Here is a 13,178-nt window from a genome sequence, read left to right on the forward strand (position 1 = left end):
AGGTGGCAGAGGAGTGCCGGGGCAGGGGATGGGGGCAGACACACCCAGCCCTGAGACACCAGGCAAAGGTCATTTGATTCAACAATTGGTTTATTAACCATTACAGAATGTCTCTCTGGTACTTCCCACTCCCTCCCCTCTCCCTGCCCCCGCTTCCCACTCTCAGTCCACAATAGAGACCCAGCTCAGAATCAAGTTTATCATCACTCACTGAAGTCATGATTTTTTTTCAGGCAGCTGTACAGTGTAATACATAAAATTCCGACAGTGCTAAGGTCTCAGGCACCCTCCAAAACCATCACTATTAAAAGTCTTTAAACATAAAAGCAATAGGTTAAGAATTTTAGACCAATGTTCATCAATGGCTAAAAGTGTCAAAATTTGAATTAAAATTTTGGTCTTTTAAACATGAAGTTGGGAAGACATCGGTGAGTAGAGGTGTGGTTAGAAAGGTGGGGTTGTGGGCAACATGAGGGAGCAGAAAGGCTGAGGTGGGGAGGAAGAGAGAGGAGGTATTGTGGGTGTAAGTAGGGTAGGTAGAATTGACGAAGGACGCAGGGTCAGGGGTGAAGATGGGGGGTTAAGACGAAGGAGGGGAGAAGATGGGGATTTGAGGGGGGAAGATGAAGTGTGAATGAGGGGATGGAGAAGCTGAAGGGGTATGGGGAAATGAATGGGTACGGGGTGGAGTGAAATGAGAGGTTAGTTGAGGAGTGTAGGGGAAGATGAGGGGGATAGCGGGATGGGTGTGGAACGAGGTGGGGGCTAACGATGAGTTAGAAGAGGGTGGGTGGGGAAGACAGGCAACATGAGTGGAGAAGAGAGGAAGGTGGGGGAGGAGGGGGAGAATGGTGGTGAAGACAGGTGAGGTGCCGTAAACAGAGGGGTGGGGTGCAGGTGGACGGAGGGACAGGGGGTGGAGGTAGATAGAGGGAAGTGGAGGACGGGGGCGGGGAATGGTTTCATTTTGCGGCGCGTTGCGCGGGCGGGAGGCGGAGCCTGGGCCTGGCGTCTGATGGTTGGACGTAGACCGAGGTCTTGGCCGGCGTTCTGGGGTTTGGTGGCGTCCAGGGTCCGCGCTCCGCGTTCTGAAGCTTCTCTCTCGGTGGCGACACAAAGCTGAGGATCGCGATGCACCGCAGGGGGGTCGGGGCCGGCGCCATCGCCCGGAAGAAGCTCGCTGAAGTGGGTGACTGATTGGTGCCTCTGCTGCCCGCGACTCCTCCTCATTCCCGCTCAACGCCATCCGCCTCCCTTCAACCACTTCCTCGTCCCCTCGCTCTCTCCCCTCGTCCCCTCCCTCTCTCCCCTCTTCCCTTCCCTCACTCCCCTCTTCCCTTCCCTCACTCCCCTCTTCCCTTCCCTCACTCCCCTCGTCCCCTCCCTCTCTCCCCGTCCCCTCCCTCTCTCCCCCCTCGTCCCCTCCCTCTCTCCCCTCTTCCCTTCCCTCACTCCCCTCGTCCCCTCCCTCTCTCCCCTCTTCCCTTCCCTCACTCCCCTCTTCCCTTCCCTCACTCCCCTCGTCCCCTCCCTCTCTCCCCGTCCCCTCCCTCTCTCCCCCCTCGTCCCCTCCCTCTCTCCCCTCTTCCCTTCCCTCACTCCCCTCTTCCCTTCCCTCACTCCCCTCGTCCCCTCCCTCTCTCCCCTCTTCCCTTCCCTCACTCCCCTCTTCCCTTCCCTCACTCCCCTCTTCCCTTCCCTCACTCCCCTCGTCCCCTCTCTCTCTCCCCTCTTCCCTTCCCTCACTCTCCTCGTCCCCTCCCTCTCTCCCCGTCCCCTCCCTCTCTCCCCCCTCGTCCCCTCCCTCTCTCCCCTCTTCCCTTCCCTCACTCCCCTCGTCCCCTTCCTCTCTCCCCCCCGTCCCCTCCCTCTCTCCCCTCTTCCCTTCCCTCTCTCCCCTCTTCCCTTCCCTCACTCCCCTCTTCCCTTCCCTCACTCCCCTCTTCCCTTCCCTCACTCCCCTCGTCCCCTCCCTCTCTCCCCTCTTCCCTTCCCTCACTCCCCTCGTCCCCCCCTCTCTCCCCGTCCCCTCCTCTCTCCCCGTCCCCTCCCTCTCTCCCCCCTCGTCCCCTCCCTCTCTCCCCGTCCCCTCCCTCTCTCCCCGTCCCCTCCCTCTCTCCCCCCTCGTCCCCTCCCTCTCTCCCCTCTTCCCTTCCCTCACTCCCCTCGTCCCCTCCCTCTCTCCCCGTCCCCTCCCTCTCTCCCCCCTCGTCCCCTCCCTCTCTCCCCTCTTCCCTTCCCTCACTCCCCTCGTCCCCTCCCTCTCTCCCCTCTTCCCTTCCCTCACTCCCCTCTTCCCTTCCCTCACTCCCCTCTTCCCTTCCCTCACTCCCCTCGTCCCCTCCCTCTCTCCCCTCTTCCCTTCCCTCACTCCCCTCGTCCCCTCCCTCTCTCCCCGTCCCCTCCCTCTCTCCCCGTCCCCTCCCTCTCCCCCCCTCGTCCCCTCCCTCTCTCTCCCCTCTTCCCTTCCCTCACTCCCCTCGTCCCCTCCCTCTCTCCCCTCTTCCCTTCCCTCACTCCCCTCTTCCCTTCCCTCACTCCCCTCTTCCCTTCCCTCACTCCCCTCTTCCCTTCCCTCACTCCCCTCTTCCCTTCCCTCACTCCCCTCGTCCCCTCCCTCTCTCCCCTCTTCCCTTCCCTCACTCCCCTCGTCCCCTCCCTCTCTCCCCGTCCCCTCCCTCTCTCCCCCCTCATCCCCTCCCTCTCTCCCCTCTTCCCTTCCCTCACTCCCCTCGTCCCCTCCCTCTCTCCCCCCTCGTCCCCTCCCTCTCTCCCCCCTCGTCCCCTCCCTCTCTCCCCCCTCGTCCCCTCCCTCTCTCCCCTCGTCCCCACCCTCTCTCCCCTCGTCCCCTCCCTCTCTCCCCTCGTCCCCTCCCTCTCTCCCCTCGTCCCCTCCCTCACTCCCCTCGTCCCCTCCCTCACTCCCCTCGTCCCCTCCCTCTCTCCCCTCTTCCCTTCCCTCACTCCCCTCTTCCCTTCCCTCACTCCCCTCGTCCCCTCCCTCTCTCCCCTCTTCCCTTCCCTCACTCCCCTCGTCCCCTCCCTCTCTCCCCCCTCGTCCCCTCCCTCTCTCCCCTCTTCCCTTCCCTCACTCCCCTCGTCCCCACCCTCTCTCCCCTCGTCCCCTCCCTCTCTCCCCTCTTCCCTTCCCTCACTCCCCTCGTCCCCTCCCTCTCTCCCCTCTTCCCTTCCCTCACTCCCCTCTTCCCTTCCCTCACTCCCCTCTTCCCTTCCCTCACTCCCCTCGTCCCCTCCCTCTCTCCCCTCTTCCCCTCCCTCACTCCCCTCGTCCCCACCCTCTCTCCCCTCGTCCCCTCCCTCTCTCCCCTCGTCCCCTCCCTCACTCCCCTCGTCCCCTCCCTCTCTCCCCTCTTCCCTTCCCTCACTCCCCTCTTCCCTTCCCTCACTCCCCTCGTCCCTTCCCTCACTCCCCTCGTCCCCTCCCTCTCTCCACTCTTCCCTTCCCTCACTCCCCTCGTCCCCTCCCTCTCTCCCCCCTCGTCCCCTCCCTCTCTCCCCTCTTCCCTTCCCTCACTCCCCTCGTCCCCTCCCTCTCTCCCCTCTTCCCTTCCCTCACTCCCCTCTTCCCTTCCCTCACTCCCCTCGTCCCCTCCCTCTCTCCCCTCTTCCCTTCCCTCACTCCCCTCGTCCCCTCCCTCTCTCCCCGTCCCCCCCTCGTCCCCTCCCTCTCTCCCCTCTTCCCTTCCCTCACTCCCCTCGTCCCCTCCCTCTCTCCCCCCTCGTCCCCTCCCTCTCTCCCCCCTCGTCCCCTCCCTCTCTCCCCTCTTCCCTTCCCTCACTCCCCTCGTCCCCACCCTCTCTCCCCTCGTCCCCTCGCTCTCTCCCCTCGTCCCCTCCCTCTCTCCACTCTTCCCTTCCCTCACTCCCCTCGTCCCCTCCCTCTCTCCCCTCTTCCCTTCCCTCACTTCCCTCTTCCCTTCCCTCACTTCCCTCGTCCCCTCCCTCTCTCCCTGTCCCCTCCCTCTCTCCCCGTCCCCTCCCTCTCTCCCCGTCCCCTCCCTCTCTCCCCCCTCGTCCCCACCCTCTCTCCCCTCGTCCCCACCCTCTCTCCCCTCGTCCCCACCCTCTCTCCCCTCGTCCCCACCCTCTCTCCCCTCGTCCCCACCCTCTCTCCCCTCGTCCCCTCCCTCTCTCCCCCGTCCCCTCCCTCTCTCCCCTCTTCCCTTCCCTCACTCCCCTCTTCCCTTCCCTCACTCCCCTCTTCCCTTCCCTCACTCCCCTCGTCCCTTCCCTCACTCCCCTCGTCCCCACCCTCTCTCCCCTCGACCCCACCCTCTCTCCCCTCGACCCCTCCCTCTCTCCCCTCTTCCCTTCCCTCACTCCCCTCGTCCCCTCGCTCTCTCCCCTCGTCCCTCGCTCTCTCCCCTCGTCCCTCGCTCTCTCCCCTCGTCCCTCGCTCTCTCCCCTCGTCCCTCGCTCTCTCCCCTCGTCCCTCGCTCTCTCCCCTCGTCCCTCGCTCTCTCCCCTCGTCCCTCCCTCTCTCCCCTCGTCCCCTCCCTCTCTCCCCTCTTTCCCTTCCTCACTCCCCTCATCCCCTCCCTCTCTCCCCCCCTCGTCCCCTCCCTCTCTCCCCCCCTCGTCCCCTCCCTCTCTCCCCCCCTCGTCCCCTCCCTCTCTCCCCCCCTCGTCCCCTCCCTCTCTCGTCCCCTCGTCCCCTCCCTCTCTCGTCCCCTCGTCCCCTCCCTCTCTCGTCCCCTCCCTCTCTCCCCCCCTCGTCCCCTCCCTCTCTCGCCCCCTCGTCCCCTCCCTCTCTCGCCCCCTCGTCCCCTCCCTCTCTCCCCCCCTCGTCCCCTCCCTCTCTCCCCCCTCGTCCCCTCCCTCTCTCCCCCCCTCGTCCCCTCCCTCTCTCCCCCCCTCGTCCCCTCCCTCTCTCCCCCCCTCGTCCCCTCCCTCTCTCCCCCCCTCGTCCCCTCCCTCTCTCCCCCCCTCGTCCCCTCCCTCTCTCCCCCCTCGTCCCCTCCCTCTCTCCCCCCCTCGTCCCCTCCCTCTCTCCCCCCTCGTCCCCTCCCTCTCTCCCCTCTTCCCTTCCCTCTCTCCCCCCTCGTCCCCTCCCTCTCTCCCCCCCTCGTCCCCTCCCTCTCTCCCCCCCTCGTCCCCTCCCTCTCTCCCCCCCTCGTCCCCTCCCTCTCTCCCCCCCTCGTCCCCTCTCTCCCCCCTCGTCCCCTCTCTCCCCCCTCGTCCCCTCCCTCTCTCCCCTCTTCCCCTCCCTCACTCCCCTCGTCCCCTCCCTCTCTCCCCTCTTCCCTTCCCTCACTCCCCTCGACCCCTCCCTCTCTCCCCTCTTCCCTCTTCCCTTCCCTCACTCCCCTCGTCCCCTCCCTCTCTCCCCTCTTCCCTTCCCTCACTCCCCTCGTCCCCTCCCTCTCTCCCCTCGTCCCCTCCCTCTCTCCCCTCGTCCCCTCCCTCTCTCCCCCCTCGTCCCCTCCCTCTCTCCCCCCTCGTCCCATCCCTCTCTCCCCCCTCGTCCCATCCCTCTCTCCCCCCTCGTCCCATCCCTCTCTCCCCCCTCGTCCCCTCCCTCTCTCCCCCCTCGTCCCCTCCCTCTCTCCCCCCTCGTCCCCTCCCTCTCTCCCCCCTCGTCCCCTCCCTCTCTCCCCCCTCGTCCCCTCCCTCTCTCCCCCCTCGTCCCCTCCCTCTCTCCCCCCTCGTCCCCTCCCTCTCTCCCCTCGTCCCCTCCCTCTCTCCCCTCGTCCCATCCCTCTCTCCCCTCTCTCTCTCCCCTCTTCCCTTCCCTCACTCCCCTCGTCCCCTCCCTCTCTCCCCCCTCGTCCCCTCCCTCACTCCCCTCGTCCCCTCCCTCTCTCCCCTCGTCCCCACCCTCTCTCCCCTCGTCCCCACCCTCTCTCCCCGTCCCCTCCCTCTCTCCCCGTCCCGTCCCTCTCTTCTCCTTTTCCCTCCCTCACTCCCCCCTTCCCCCCTCACTCCCCCCTTCCCCCCTCACTCCCCCCTTCCCCCCTCACTCCCCCTTCCCCCCTCACTCCCCCCTTCCCCCCTCACTCCCCCCTCCCTCACTCCCCCTTCCCTCACTCCCCCCTTCCTCCCTCCCTCAATCCCCCCTTCCTCCCTCCCTCACTCCCCCCTTCCTCCCCTGTCCCCACCCTCACCCCCTCGTCCCTCTCATCCCATCATTTTCTGTCTCCCCTCAACTCCCTCCATCTCTTTCCATTTCCTCCCCTCTCCCTTTTAACCATCTCACCCCCTTTCTCTCCCTCTGCATCTCCTCCATAAAGTTAATTCAGAATCAGAATCAGGTTTATTATCACCAGCATGTGTCTTGAACATTTGTTAACTCAGCAGCAGCGGTTCAATGCAATACAGAATATCGAAGAAGAAAAAAATAAGTAAATCAGTTACAGTATACATGCAATGACTAGATTAAATATCATGCAAAAATAGAAATAATATATATAAAAAAGTGAGGTAGTGTTCATGGGTTCAATGTCCATTTAGGAATCGGATGGCAGAGTGGAAGAAGCTGTTCCTGAATCACTGAGTGTGTGTCTTCAGGATCCTGTACCTCCTCCCTGATGGCAGAGGGGAAGAAGCTGTTCCTGAATTGTTGAGTGTGTGTCTTCAGGCTCCTGTACCCACTCCCTGATGGTAACAGTGAGAAAAGGGCATGCCCTGGGTGCTGGAGGTCTTTAATAATGGACGCTGTCTTTCTGAGACACAGCTCCTTGAAGATGTCCTGGGTACTTTGTAGGCTAGTACCCAAGATGGAGCTGACTAGATTTACAACTCTCTGCAGCTTCTTTCTGTCCTGTGCAGTAGCTCCCCATCCCCCTCCTCCATACCAGACAGTGATGCAGCCTGTCAGAATGCTCTCCACAGTACATCTATAGAAGCTTTTGAGTGTATTTGTTGACATGCCAAATCTCTTCAAACTCCAAATGAAATATAGCTGCTGAGTTACCTTTGTAGCTGCATCACTATGTTGGGAACACGTTAGATCCTCAGAGATCTTGACACCCAGGAATTTGAAGCTGCTCACCCTCTCCACTTCTGATCCCACTATGAGGATTGGTATGTGTTCCTTCATCTTACCCTTCCTGAAGTCCTCAATCAGCTCTTTCGTCTTACTGACGTTGAGTGCCAGGTTGTTGCTGTGATACCACTCCAATAGTTGACATACCTCACTCCTGTACGCCCTCTCGTCACCTCCTGATATTCTACCAACAATGGTTGTCTCATCAGCAAATTTATAGATGGTATTTGAGCTATGCCTAGCCACACAGTCATGGGTATGGAAGAGAGTAGAGCAGTGGGCTAAGCACAGACCCCTGAGGTGTGCCATTGTTGATTGTCAGCGAGGAGGAGATGTTATCACCAATCCGCACGGATTGTGATCTTCATGTTAGCAGGTTGAGGATCCAATTGCAGAGGGAGGTACAGAGGCCCAGGTTCTGCAACTTCTCAATCAGGATTGTGGGAATGATAATGTTAAATGCTGAGTTATAGTCGATGAACAGTATCCTGAGATAGGCGTTTGTGTTGTCCAGGTGATCTAAAGCCGTGTGGAGAGCCATTGAGATTGCATCTGCCGTTGACCTGTTGTGGTGATAGACAAACTGCAGTGGGTCCAGGTCCTTGCTGAGGCAGGAGTTCAGTCTAGTCATGACCAACTTCTCACTACAATGTGGGTTCACTTTATATCTGAAGTATTTAGAAACACAGAAAACTGACAGCAGAATACAGCAGAATGCTGTGCCAAACATGTACTTACTTTAGAAATTATTTGGGGTTACCCATAGCCCTCTATTTTTCTAAGCTCCATGTACCTATCCAGGAGTTGCTTAAAAGACCCCATCGTTTCCACCTCCACCACTGTCGCCAGCAGCCCATTCCACGCACTCACCACTCTGCGTAAAAAAACTTACCCTTGACATCTCCTCTGTACCTACTTCCAAGTAAGTACCTTAAAACTGTGCCCTCTCATGCTAGCCATTTCAGCCCTGGGGAAAAGCCTCTGACTATCCATAAGGTAAATGCCTCTCATCAGGTCACCTCTCATCCTCCGCCACTCCAAGGAGAAAAGGCTGAGTTCACTCAACCTATTTTCATATGGCATGCTCCCCAATCCAGGCAACATCCTTGTAAATCTCCTCTGCACCCTTTCTATAGTTTCCACATACTTCCTGTAGTGAGGTGACCAGAACTGAGCACAGTACTCCAAGTGTTGTCTGACCAGGGTCCTACATAGCTGCAACATTACCTCTTGGCTTTTGAACTCAACCCCATGGTTGATGCCTTCTTAACCACAGAGTCAACCTGCACAGCAGCTTTGAGTGTCCTATGGACTCGGACCCCAAGATCCCTCTGATCCTCCACATTGCCAAGAGTTTTACTATATTCTGCCATCATATTTGACTTACCAAAATGAACCACCTCACACTTATCTGGGTTGAACTCCATCTGTCACTTCTCAGCCCAGTTCTGCATCCTATCAATGAAGTATATCTATCTATCTATCGATGTCCTGCTGTAACCTCTGACAGCCTTCTACACTATCCATGACATCCCCAACATTTGTGTCATCAGCAAATTTACTAACCCATCCCTCCACTTCTTCATCCAGGTCATTTCTCAAAATCATGAAGAGAACGGGGCCCAGAACAGATCCCTGAGGCACACCACTGGTCACTGACCTCCATGCAGAATATGACCTGTCTACAACCACTCTTTGTCTCCTGTGGGCAAGCCAGGTCTGGATCCACAAAGGAGTCCCCTTGGATCTCATGCCTCCTTACTTTCTCAATAAGCCTTGCATGGGGTATCAAATGCTTGCTGAAATCCATATACACTACATCTACTGCTCTACCTTCATCAACCTGTCTAGTCACAATTTGTTTATTTCTGCTTGGGCTATTGTGCAGACGCCACTAATGGAGGAGAGGGATTGTGATAAAGAGAGTGGAAGTCCAGCTCCTTCTGCTGGTGCCTCTGACCTGTCTGTCTGGAGCAGCCTCCAGCAGCACCTCTTGTCAGAGCCTGCAGGTTGTGGGTTCTGGTTCAGAACCCTCCCTGAAGGGAAGAACTCAAAATAGAACCCATGAAAGTAGATAAAACCATTGAAGAAGTAATCTGTGTTATGTTCCTTGAGTGAGTGACTTACCCTTTAAATGGAGATTTGAAGAAGATTAGCCCATATTGGAGTAGACAAGAATGAGAGGTGATATTAAGATAAACAATAAACTCTATTCTGTGAGGAATTGACAAAAAGTTTTACAATGTATGTCAGAATAAACCTGAATCTGATTCTGAACTGTCTAGAATTGAGGGAGCAAAGCTTAAAGTAAGAGGTTTTGAATTGAGATTAGGAGAAATGATTTTCGTTCCATGACTGCAGAACTTATTTCTGTAAAATATTCAGTTGTTGTGTGTGCTCCAGTCTTAAGACCGACCAAAGCTGCGGGGATTAGACTGAGAAAAGTAGGTCCTGTATGGCGAGTTTGCTCAGAGGGTCTTTTGGCTTGCTCCTCAAACTACAACTCTTTCCAAATTTAACAATTTTAGTATATACCAAAGCAGAACTTCTGTGTATGAGTGTTACAAGTATGTGGCTCCCTGAAACTTCCCTGCAGGTAGACGAGGTGGTGAAGAAGGCTTCCGACATACTAACCACATTGAGTTTACAGTTTGAGTGATGTCGGTCAGGGTCGACCATGGATGTTGTGTCCTGGCTGTCTAGACGCACAAGCCTGGGCAGTACGATACGGAGAGCAAGCTGTTGCCCCTGTAGCAGGCTCCCCTTCTCCACACATCTGATGAATCCAAAGGAACGGCAGAGACCGATACTGGTTGGCACCAGCAGCGTTGCAGGAGTTGCCAGTCAGCGTTGAACTCAACATAGGACTGCCTTAGCGTTTTTCCCTCTGGATTTACTCCTGAAGCCTTCCCCATAAGTGGATGTAACCGCAAGGCAGCGGAAGTTTGAGATCAGTTTTCCTTCTCCTAAGTGAGCTGCCGACACGGCTGACGAGCCCCGCCTGCCCAAAGCGACTGGTTTTAAGGGGCCTTTGCCCCTTCTCCTGTCAGTAGAAACAGTTCCGCCGGGTCTAGTAGCCAAGCCGCACGTGAATGCCAGGAGCTGGGCTTGGCTGTCAGAGGCTATTTGAGTCATACACCATTGGGAGCATTTAATAGGTAGTGGGAGCTTGTCCTCATCACTACTCCTGGCTACAGTTACCTTGAGGAACCAACAGGTTGTGTGTGACTCTATTTTGCCCACTTGGGTGACTCTTGGGTCCCACGCCACCAGGTTCAGGAGCAGTAGTTGCCCTACAACCATCGTGCTCCTGGGCTGGTGTGGATGACTTCACTCAAGCCACAGGCTGGGGACTCTGCAGCTCATGGTCTCAGTATTATTTGTTTTTTTTAATTGTTTGAATGATTTATCCTCTTTTGCACATTGAACGTTGGTTATGTGTGCGTTCTTTTTCATGGATTCTATTGTATATTGGAGAGTCTACGACCAGAGGGCACAGCCTCAGAATACATGGACATCCCTTTAGAACAGAGATGAGGAGGAATTTCTTTAGCCAGGAGTTGGAGAATCTGTGGAACTTGTTGCCACAGACGGCTGTGGAGGCCAAGTCATTGGGTATATTTAAAGCGGAGGTTGATAGGTTCTTGATTAGTCAGGGCATCAAAGGTTACAGGAAGAAGGCAGGAGAAGGGTTCAGGGAGATAATAAGTCAGCCATGATGGAATGGTGGAGCAGACTCGATGGGCTGAATAGCCTAATTCTGCTACTATGTCTCATGGTATTTCTTTGTTTTCCTGTGGGTGCCTGAAAGAAAATGAATCTCAAGATGGAATATGGGAAACATACTTTGATAATAAATGTACTTTTTTTTTGTTTAGGCCAAGTATAAGGAGAGAGGAACAGTGATGGCTGAAGACCAGCTGGCCCAGGTCAGTGCCCATTGCTTCGAGCTGCTTTGCCTTCTTATTATCACTTTAGTTTCTGATGCTAGCTCTTTAGTTGCTGAGGAACACACACAAAGTGCTAGGGGGAGCTCAGCAAGTCGGGTAGCGTCGATGGAAAGGTCAATGTTTCAGGCCGAGACACTTCACCACGAGGTTTCTCCAACACATTGTGTGTGTTCCTCAAGATTTCCAGCATCTGCAGCGTCCCTTGTGCTCTTCTTCAACTTTCTGCATCTCTCTGGATGGGGATACCAGTGGATGGCTATCCAATCACTTCAAAGTTTGTCTTGCATTTTGCAGATGTCGAAACAGCTGGAAATGTTCAAGACACATCTGGAAGAATTTGCCAGCAAACACAAGCAGGAGATACGGAAAAGCTCACAGTTCCGAGTTCAGTTTCAAGACATGTGTGCTACGATTGGAGTGGACCCCCTTGCATGTAAGCCTGGTCTCCCTTTACCCTCCCACATCCCACGACCTTTGTGGACGTGGGATAGTGTAGATAGAGCTTTACTCTCTTCCTAACCCATAACATACTTGAAATCAAGATTCTGTAGATGCTGTAAATCCAGAGTCTGTGTGTCTCGCACTCTCTCCCACTCTCACAATCAATGCTGGAGAAGCAGTGTCTGTGGAAGGGAGAGTTCCCTGCCCTGGAGAAATGGCAGACTGCAGATGGAAATCTCGAACAACACACAAAGGAGCTCGTCGTGGATTTCCTCCAGCACTCTGTGTGTTGCTACATGTGTATTTAATATTTCAGTAATATTTAAGTAATCTTGCAAAAATGTATTGGTTGATTAAGCAGTCTAGTTTGTTTAAATAATTCACTGCAGGTTATAGCTAAAAATACATGAATTGCATACGTCGTGACATTATCCCATGATATGTGTGCGCCTCGCTTAAAGTAAAACACGAAGTTAGATCTGCAGTTTGGATTCCCATGTCTTCCTTTGAATTGCTTTAGTGTTTTGAGGTTACAAATCATAACACTACATACTCGTCCTGAAGGTGTTTGATGGGAGAGGGGAGAGTGCCCAAGGGGCTTTACTGTGCCTAATCCATGCTGTCATTGCCCTGGCCGCATTAGATGGTACAGTGAAGAGGGAACGTTACCCTGAATCTGACCCATTTTGTACCTGTTCTGGGAGTGTTTGATAAGACAGTGTGTAAGGAGAAACTGATAGCATTCTGTTCCCTCATACATTTGTCTTTGCAGTTGAACAAGAAAGCACTCCAAAATTGCATTGTAAGATCTTTAAAATCTGTTTTTTAAAAAAGAGGTGGTATGGTAGTGTAGCAGTTAGCCTGGGCTCAATTACTGCTGTTGCCTGCAAGGAGTTTGCACGTTCTCCCCCGTGACCGCGGGGGTTTCCTCCGGGTGCCGCGGTTTCCTCCCAGCCTAAAGACGTACCCGTTAGTAAGCTGTGTGCACTGGCAGCATAGTGACACTTGCGGGCTGCCCACAGCACAACTTGGACTGTGTCGGTTGTTGACGCAAACAACGCATTTCATTGTATGTTTCAATATACAATGACAAATGTAGCCAATTAAATATCTGTGTAGGTGTAGGAGGGAACCGTCAACTGATGAGATGTTCAGTGATTGTACATCAGCCTTTCTGGTAGTACGAGCAGCTCTCAGATACCAGTGTACTCCATCAGATCAGCTGATTACGGCAGCGAGATATTTAGCCCTGGAGATCAGTATCCTTGAATTGCGCGGAGCCAGGGAGTGGCTCCTTTGGAACTCAGTAGATAGCGGTTTGAGTAGGCCGCAGAATCTGGTTCAATATCACTGACATATGTCATGAAATTTATTGTTTTGTGGCAACAGTACAGTGTATTACATTAAAAAAACTAAATTACAATTAAAATGTGTGTGAATGTACTGTGTATGCACACTGTTATGGTGCTGTATTTAAAAATGAATCAAAGCATCAGTTACAGTATTGAGTATCTCTCCCTCTTTTCAGCTGGAAAAGGATTCTGGTCGGAGATGCTGGGTGTTGGAGACTTTTACTACGAGTTGGGGGTGCAGATTATTGAAGTCTGTCTGGCTCTGAAACACAGAAATGGAGGTACTTCACTGTGTATTTTTGCATGTGTCTTCGTGCCTTGTTCATGGTTGGAACTCTAAAGTCACTTTCCAGACTAAAGTGAAGAACTAAAGTGCGTGGGAAGTTTTTGTTTTTAAGGATCAGCCTTTTTCACCCTACACACTTTATT

At 54.9% G+C, this 13,178-nt stretch overlaps 1 protein-coding gene across 1 annotated transcript in view; it reads left to right on the plus strand.

Moving 5' to 3' along the window:
• Nucleotides 1-982: 982 nt before the first annotated feature.
• The window catches only part of snf8 (SNF8 subunit of ESCRT-II), a 33,802-nt gene continuing 21,606 nt past the window's right edge, over nucleotides 983-13,178 (plus strand). The window contains exons 1-4 of the mRNA XM_063037819.1: nucleotides 983-1,185; nucleotides 10,885-10,935; nucleotides 11,251-11,389; nucleotides 12,926-13,030. Coding sequence (XP_062893889.1) covers nucleotides 1,132-1,185; nucleotides 10,885-10,935; nucleotides 11,251-11,389; nucleotides 12,926-13,030 — 349 coding nt within the window. The 5' untranslated portion in view covers nucleotides 983-1,131. The remainder of the gene's footprint in view (nucleotides 1,186-10,884; nucleotides 10,936-11,250; nucleotides 11,390-12,925; nucleotides 13,031-13,178) is intronic.

Source organism: Mobula hypostoma, chromosome X1 (genome assembly GCF_963921235.1).
Source record: "Mobula hypostoma chromosome X1, sMobHyp1.1, whole genome shotgun sequence".
Lineage (NCBI taxonomy): Eukaryota > Metazoa > Chordata > Chondrichthyes > Myliobatiformes > Myliobatidae > Mobula > Mobula hypostoma.